The sequence below is a fragment of the Egretta garzetta genome, unplaced genomic scaffold, assembly GCF_000687185.1.
Source record: "Egretta garzetta isolate BGI_Z169 unplaced genomic scaffold, ASM68718v1 scaffold91, whole genome shotgun sequence".
In the NCBI taxonomy this organism is placed as follows: Eukaryota; Metazoa; Chordata; class Aves; order Pelecaniformes; family Ardeidae; genus Egretta; species Egretta garzetta.
The window spans coordinates 4372382-4379572 of record NW_009258661.1 but is presented as its reverse complement, the minus strand read 5'-3'; the positions used below and the strand labels follow the sequence as shown (position 1 = coordinate 4379572).

Below are 7191 nucleotides of genomic sequence, written 5' to 3'. Positions count from 1 at the left end.
GTGGAAGATGGGGGGCTGGATGGTGTGGCAGCCCGTACAGCCCCAGAGCACGTGGCAGTGAAGCAAGAGCCACACATCCCCTCAGTGAGTGGGGCCGCACCGGGTTTGACCTGGGCGGGGGGGAAAGAGGGATCCACTTGTCCCTCTTGTGGGACTCCACCTCCTTGGTGGTCTTTTGGGGACCGGCAAACTGTTCCTGGAGGAGCAGGCAGGGCTCCTCAGTCATAGCTGGCGGGACCGGGGGCAGCGGTTGGCGTGTGTGGTGGGAGATGGTGTGGTGGCTCGAGCCCAGCCATGTCTGAGGGGTGCCTTGGGCAGTTGGGTTCCCCCGGTGTTTCCAGAGAGACCCCCCCAAGCTCAGCACCTTTACACCCACCTCTCCTTTGGCAGCCCAAACCAACATGCATGGTGCCACCAATGACACATAGCCCAGTGAGCACTGAGAGCGTGGAGGACGATGAAGATGAGGATGAGAAGAAGAAAGTGTGCCTGCCTGGCTTCACGGGGCTGGTGAACCTGGGCAACACCTGCTTCATGAACAGCGTTATCCAGTCCCTGTCCAACACCCGGGAGCTGCGCGACTACTTCCACGGTGAGTGCATGCTGGGAACCCAGCAGAGCCCTGCTGCTCAGACAGTGCAGCCAGTGACCACTCTCGCTCCCCTGTGTCTCTTACAGATCGGTCCTTTGAGTCGGAAATCAACTACAACAACCCGCTGGGGACCGGGGGACGCCTGGCCATTGGCTTTGCCATGCTGCTGCGAGCGCTGTGGAAGGGCACACACCATGCCTTCCAGCCCTCTAAACTGAAGGTAGGGCTGCAGGCACCAGCACTACACAAGAGCTGCTGTGGGTCCTGAGCACCCCTCTGTGGGCTCTGCCCTGCTAGTGCTGCTGAGAGCTAGGTGGGTGTGGGTGGGTGTGGCCAGGCTTTGTTCGTAGGACAGGCAGTGCTGCCGGGGGGGTGCTGCTGGCCAGCCCTGACTACTGTGCTCCCCCCAGGCAATCGTGGCCAGCAAGGCCAGCCAGTTCACTGGCTATGCCCAGCATGACGCTCAGGAGTTCATGGCCTTCCTGCTTGATGGCTTGCACGAGGACCTCAACCGGATCCAGAACAAGCCCTACACAGAAACTGTTGACTCAGATGGGAGGCCTGACGAGGTGAGGTTGTCCCTCCCCAAAGCCACTGGGAGAGCAGCCCTGGCCTGGGTGGTTTAGTGTAGTGCTGAGCCCTGTCTCCCCGCAGGTTGTAGCTGAGGAGGCCTGGCAGCGACACAAGATGAGGAACGACTCTTTCATTGTGGACCTCTTCCAGGGCCAGTACAAATCCAAGCTGGTGTGCCCAGTGTGTTCCAAGGTAGGACAGCTCTGGAGGCTCTGTCCCTGTCCTGGCTGTGCAGCAGGCTCCTGACCCTCAGAGGGCACAGGACAGGGCTGGATCTTTGGTCCGCTGAGGCTGTTGCCCCACTGATCTCAGTCACAAGCGCTTCCCGCAACTGAGGATACTCTCATGTCTGCAGGTGTCCATCACCTTCGACCCCTTCCTGTACCTCCCTGTACCCCTCCCGCAGAAGCAGAAGGTGCTGACTGTCTACTACTTTGCAAAGGAGCCACACAAGAAACCCATCAAGGTAAAGGACACCATCATCTACTCTAGGAAAGTAGCCTGGGAGGGCTGCTGGAGGTGCCCCAGGCAACTGGTCCTGTGCTAACAGGCTAAGCCTTGTGTTAAGCAAGGGCTCACGCATGTTGGTGTGGTGTGACTGATAAGGCACTTTCTTCATGGCAGTTTCTTGTGAGTATCAGCAAGGAGAACTCCAGTGCGATGGAGGTACTTGACTCAGTGGCCCATAGCGTGCGTGTGAAACCAGAGAACCTGCGCCTTGCAGAGGTGAGAGTGCTCAAGCTGGGGAGCAAGCCACAGGCTGCTCCTGCAGGTGCCCCAGCTCCTGCAGCTCTGCAAGGAATGTGGCCACTGGCAGTTGCTTCCCCATATCCAGCATGTCCATGGGGCAGATTTTGTCCATGGGTGGCAGTGTCCTGTATGGTGTACTGCTGGGCAAATTCCTTTTTGGGAGGGCTGGGCCACCATAGTGGGGCAAGGGATGTCCATCGTCCCCTGGCAGGGCAATGAGCTGAGCCCAGCATCCCTGTGGGGCAGAGGTCTGTGGCTTTCTCAGGAGGGGAAGCGTGGGGCAGCCCTCACACAGCCCCTCTCCACTGCTTTCCTGGCAGGTTATCAAAAGTCGCTTCCACCGCATGTTCCTGCCATCCAACTCGCTGGACACAGTCTCCCCCACAGACCTGCTGCTCTGCTTTGAGGTGCTGTCCCCAGAGCTGGCCAAGGAGCGGGTGGTGGAGTTGCAGGTCCAGCAGGTAAGAGGAAACATTGGCACCGCAGGGAGGCTGAGCCTGCAAGTGGGGCCAAGCAGGAGGGGGAGAGCTGCGCACAAGGATGACTCGTTGCAGCAAGCACGGGCACCTGCTGAGCCTGCCTTGTCTTGCCTGGGTGCCCTTCCCTGCCCAATGGGTCCTTTCTCCTGCAGCGTCCACAGGTGCCCAGCGGCCCCGTCGCCAAGTGTGCGGCCTGCCAGAAGAAGCAGCTGCCAGAGGATGAAAAGCTCAGGCGCTGCACGAGGTGCTATCGAGTCGGTTACTGCAATGTGTGAGTTGGCTTGGTGCCTGGCAGGGAGGGAGAGTCTTCTGCCTTGAAGGGATGGATGGGAGAGCTCAGCCCACTGGGAGGAGGTGGGATGTGTTTGGGCTTTGGGAGGGAGCCAGTCTGGCTTGCAGTGCTCCCCTCGTCCCCAGTGCATCCCTCCAGCCCTGCTATGCCCCTGCCCAGGGTGGTCACAGATGCTGGGTTCAGCGGGGGCTGTATGTGTTACAGGGCATGTCAGAAAACACACTGGCCAGACCACAAGGCTTTGTGCCGCCCCGAGAACATCGGTTTCCCCTTCCTCATCAGCGTGCCGGAGTCCCGCCTCACCTACACCCGCCTGGCCCAGCTGCTGGAGGGTTATGCAAGGTGAGGATCTAGGGAAGGCAGGTGCTTCTGTGCTGGAGCTGAGCTCAGCACAGTGCATGTCCAGCTCTGACTGCCACCTCCTTGGCCAGGTACTCAGTCAGCGTGTTCCAGCCTCCATTCCAGCTGGGCCGGATGTCGCCGGAGCAGGGACTGCAGCCTCTGCTGCCAGACAAGCTGGAGCCCCTGGCCAAGAGCAGCTGTGCAGCAGCCACCTCTGCCCCTGAGCTGGGGGACGGGGACAGGGCTTCCAGCCTCCTGCAGGAGCCCCCACTCTCGCCAGCTGTGCCTGAGCTGCATCCGGAGCTGGGGGACACCAGCACTGTCCGGAGCAAGGTCCTGGCAGCCCGGAGTTCCCTCCTGAGCTTGGATTCAGGTTTCTCTGAGCACATGGAGTCGCAGGGTGACAGCTGTTGCGAGAAGGAGCCATCCTATGAGAGAGCCCTCAAGCCAGAAGGTAAGAGTGCTGCGGTGCTGACCGTGTCTCTGCCAGGAGCCTGGGCAACCCCAAGACAAAATGAGCGATTCTTCTCCTTGGGGTGACCTCCTGCCACAGCATCTGTTCTCCCCTTGTGAGCTTGGTCTGGAGACCCTTGGGGACATACGTGGGGCCCTGGGAGCTGTGTTTTGGCAGTGCTGCCCCACCTGAAATGCCTGCCTGCCCACGCTCTGCCTTGCCCTGGCAGGGCCCGTGGGGCAGAGCAAAGACCTGATGAGGAAAGAGGCTGGGGTGTTGTGTTGTTGTGGGAGGGCTGAGAAGGCAGGGGCTGGCAGAAGCCTCCAAGTCCCGTGGGAGAGCAGAGCCCGGCACGGGCTGAGCCCCTCGGGGCTGTGAGTGCAGCGTTTTCCTCTCTGACTCAGCTGCACGGGAGCAGCCTCTCGCGCTCGGCTGCCTGGCTGTCACGTTTCCAGACACTCGTCTCAGGATGGCAGCAATGTGCAGCGAAGGGGCAAGGCAGGCAGAGGAGCGCAGCTTGCCAGGGGCAGGCGCCTGCTAAAAATAGTCAAGGACACGGGGCACGTGGTTGTGTCCCTGCAAGGCCGTAGCATGTGAGGTGGGGGTGGGGGCACCGCAAATTCTTGGCCCCTACGCAGGGCAGACAGGCAGTGCCACCGTGGATCTGTCCATGCCTGTCCACAGCTGCCATCCCTGGGTACCAACACACTCCGGACTCGCTGAGTGCCCGTGCCACACAATTCTACATCAACAAGATCGACGCTGCCAACCGAGAGCACAAGCTGGAAGATAAAGGTGAGCCCAGAGCCCTGAGAAGTGCCACCTTCATCCCTCGCGGCCTCTGGCAGGGTGGTTGCTCTGCCTGGCCAGGATGCCAGCGGCTGCCTGGCACAAGGTGAACCCAGATGTGACTGTGGTCCTAGGCTGGATGGTGAAAGCTGCATCTGGCACAGGGGAGGGCAGGGCTCTGCTGCACCGAGCTGCTGCCTGGAAGCTCTTTTTGGGCTTGATGTTCCTGCTCTCCTCATCAAATAGACCAATTCCCTTCAACCTCCTGCATCCACAGAGGGTCTGTGATCCCGAGTCACCTCTTGCTTGTATGAGATGCCTGCATCCAGTGCTGGTTATGCAGCTGCTGCAGAGAGGGACTGTGCCAGCCTTGCACCCTGGCTGGGGGGCTCTGCTGCCCTGGGGTGGCAAACCTGGCTGTGGGGCACTTGTCCATTCAGCAGCACTGTGTGATTGCCTTATAGAGCTGGGATGGGAAAGACTGCTCCTAGTCCTGGCAAGGTGGCCTGGCCCAGCCTGGTGGGGCAGGTGTGTGAGGTGTGTGCCCCTTCGCAGGTGACATCCCACTGGAACTGACAGACGACTGCTCCCTCGCCCTGGTCTGGAAGAACAATGAGCGCCTCAAGGAGTTTGTGTTGGTGGAGTCCAAGGAGCTGGAGTGCGTGGAGGACCCAGGCTCAGCCAGTGAAGCAGCCCGGGCTGGCCACTTCACCCTGGAGCAGTGCCTCAATCTCTTCACCAAGCCCGAAGTCCTGGCCCCAGAGGAAGCGTGGTGAGGAAGGCGGCAGGGTGGGTTCCAGCCTGTGGGCCCAGGCAGCACCGGGGGTTTCCCAGGAGCTGCCTGGGCCTGCACACTGTTTCTTCTGGCAGCCAGGAGTGTTGGGGTTGGCTTTCCCTGTGCACTGGGGAGGGAGGCCCTAAGCCAGCAGGGAGCAATGCCAGTGCTTGGTGGGATTGTGCTGGCCTGCCCCGGCAGGGGAGGCTGAGACCGCCTGCATCCCCTCTGCCAGCCCCACACGGGGACCTCAGGGCTGGGCTGGGCTGGGCTGTGAGACCTGAGGCTCTCCCCAGGCCGGTAATGAGCACACTCTTCCCCCAGGTACTGCCCCAAGTGCAAGCAGCACCGTGAGGCCTCTAAGCAGCTGATGCTGTGGCGGCTGCCCAACGTCCTCATCATCCAGCTCAAGCGCTTCTCCTTCCGCAGCTTTATTTGGAGGGACAAGATCAATGACATGGTGGACTTCCCCGTCCGGTGAGAGCCTGGGAGATGAAATGCCTGGGTTGGCACTGCCTGTACTTCCCTGCAGCCCGGCCTCTCCCTGCCTAACACTGACTGCCCCTGTGTCTCTCCCCAGGAGCCTGGACCTGAGCAAGTTCTGCATCGGCCGGAAGGGCGAACAGCAACTGCCCATGTATGACCTGTACGCTGTGATAAACCACTACGGAGGCATGATCGGGGGGCACTACACAGCGTACGCCCGCCTGCCCAATGACAAGAACAGCCAGCGCAGCGACGTGGGTGAGGATCTGCCACCCTCGCTGCCCCCCCAGCTCCAGCAGCCATGTCCTGTCTGCTTGCTTAACCCTTCTCTCCTCTCAGGCTGGCGGCTCTTCGATGACAGCACAGTCACCACCGTGGATGAGGGCCAGGTGGTAACCAGATACGCATACGTCCTCTTCTACCGCCGGAGGAACTCTCCTGTGGAGAGACCCCTGCCAGGGCACACCCCAGACCACCGAGCCGAGCGCACCCCCTCTGCTGAAGCTGCTGCCAGCCAGGTGAGAGCTCGCGTCCCTTTTGGCACTGCTGGAGCCACAGAGCCCATGGGTGCCCACAGTGCCAGGCCTGGCCCCTCTCAGCCAGCACCTGTGGAGCCTGGTGCAGCTGTGGTACAGTGCCCGCCCCTCTTTGACACTGAAGAGCTTGCGCCAGCTGGGCTTTGGGGCCTGTCTTGCCCTGTTCTTGCCATGAGCTCAGGACGGTCCCTGCCCTGGGGGACCACAGGAGAGCTGGTTCCCGTCATCAGGGGGAAGTGCTGGTGGGAGGGCATTGGAGGAGGCAGGAGGGGGCCCAGCCTCGCCGGGGTCTGCACTGGAGGAAGGCTGTGAGTGGTGCAGTAGGAGCTGCCTGTGCCGGGGAGCAGTGAGAACCTGCCCTCCGCAGCTGCTCTCGAGGCAGGGTGAGGGATGCTTTCTGCTGGGGCCCAGCTCAGGGCCAAGCTAGGTGCAAAAAAGGCAAATGCCAGCACTGAGCAAGAGGCCTGGCAGCCTCCACAGGGTGCTGAAGAGAAACCTGCCAGAGCGAGCTCTGCTGCCGGGCCGCCTGGGAGGGAGGCGTGGGCCAGCCGGCAGGGAGCTTTTGGCATGCCCTGGCAGGGAATGGTTGGGCTGATCTTTGCGTGAACGTCGGATGTGAAAGCCCAGGCTGGGGTGCGGCGCCCACCTGGCCAGCCCCCCCCACCCCTGCCCTGCATCGCTGTGCTGCAGTCCTTCCCTCCGCGCTCGGCGCCCCCATGGCCCCGTGGGCTCTCAGGACGATGCTCGGCTCCTCTCTGGCACAGCTGCATGCGTGGGGCTCGTCTGGCCGGTGCAGCCCTCGGCCCGGTGCTGGTTAGGCATCCCAGCACTGCCCTCTCAGCTGGGGACAGGGGTGTCCAGCACATTGGTGTCTGCCTGTCCCAGGGGGCTGTGCTTGTCCCGGAGCAGCCCCACTTGCGGGAAGGCTGCGCTGCTCATCCCACGCCGGCGGTGGGAGCCGTCAGGGGCCCGGGCGGCACAGAAGCTCACTGTGTGCCCCACAGCCCCGGGGTTGGCCGGGTCCCCTCGTGGCGCCGGGGCTCCTCAGGCCCCTGGCAGCGCCGGATCCCCCGCAGTGAAGGGGAGCACTGGATCCTGCCGGGGCTCCGCGGGGCCCCGAGCG

General features: G+C 62.2%; 1 protein-coding gene across 13 annotated transcripts in view; it reads left to right on the top strand.

Moving 5' to 3' along the window:
* The window catches only part of USP19 (ubiquitin specific peptidase 19), a 37171-nt gene that overhangs the window by 8842 nt on the left and 21138 nt on the right, over nt 1-7191 (top strand). For 5 of the 13 annotated variants that reach the window (XM_035903785.1, XM_035903787.1, XM_035903788.1 and 2 more), the window contains 16 exons: nt 23-84; nt 391-592; nt 679-812; nt 1003-1161; nt 1247-1357; nt 1521-1631; nt 1790-1891; nt 2236-2376; nt 2547-2665; nt 2891-3028; nt 3118-3482; nt 4167-4277; nt 4827-5043; nt 5371-5523; nt 5627-5790; nt 5872-7185. In XM_035903785.1, coding sequence (XP_035759678.1) covers nt 23-84; nt 391-592; nt 679-812; nt 1003-1161; nt 1247-1357; nt 1521-1631; nt 1790-1891; nt 2236-2376; nt 2547-2665; nt 2891-3028; nt 3118-3482; nt 4167-4277; nt 4827-5043; nt 5371-5523; nt 5627-5790; nt 5872-6380 — 2798 coding nt within the window. In that variant the 3' untranslated portion in view covers nt 6381-7185. Of the gene's footprint in view, nt 1-22; nt 85-390; nt 593-678; nt 813-1002; nt 1162-1246; nt 1358-1520; nt 1632-1789; nt 1892-2235; nt 2377-2546; nt 2666-2890; nt 3029-3117; nt 3483-4166; nt 4278-4826; nt 5044-5370; nt 5524-5626; nt 5791-5871; nt 7186-7191 lie in introns of those variants that run through there. The other 8 variants (XM_035903790.1, XM_035903793.1, XM_035903791.1 and 5 more) reach the window with 3 other exon arrangements.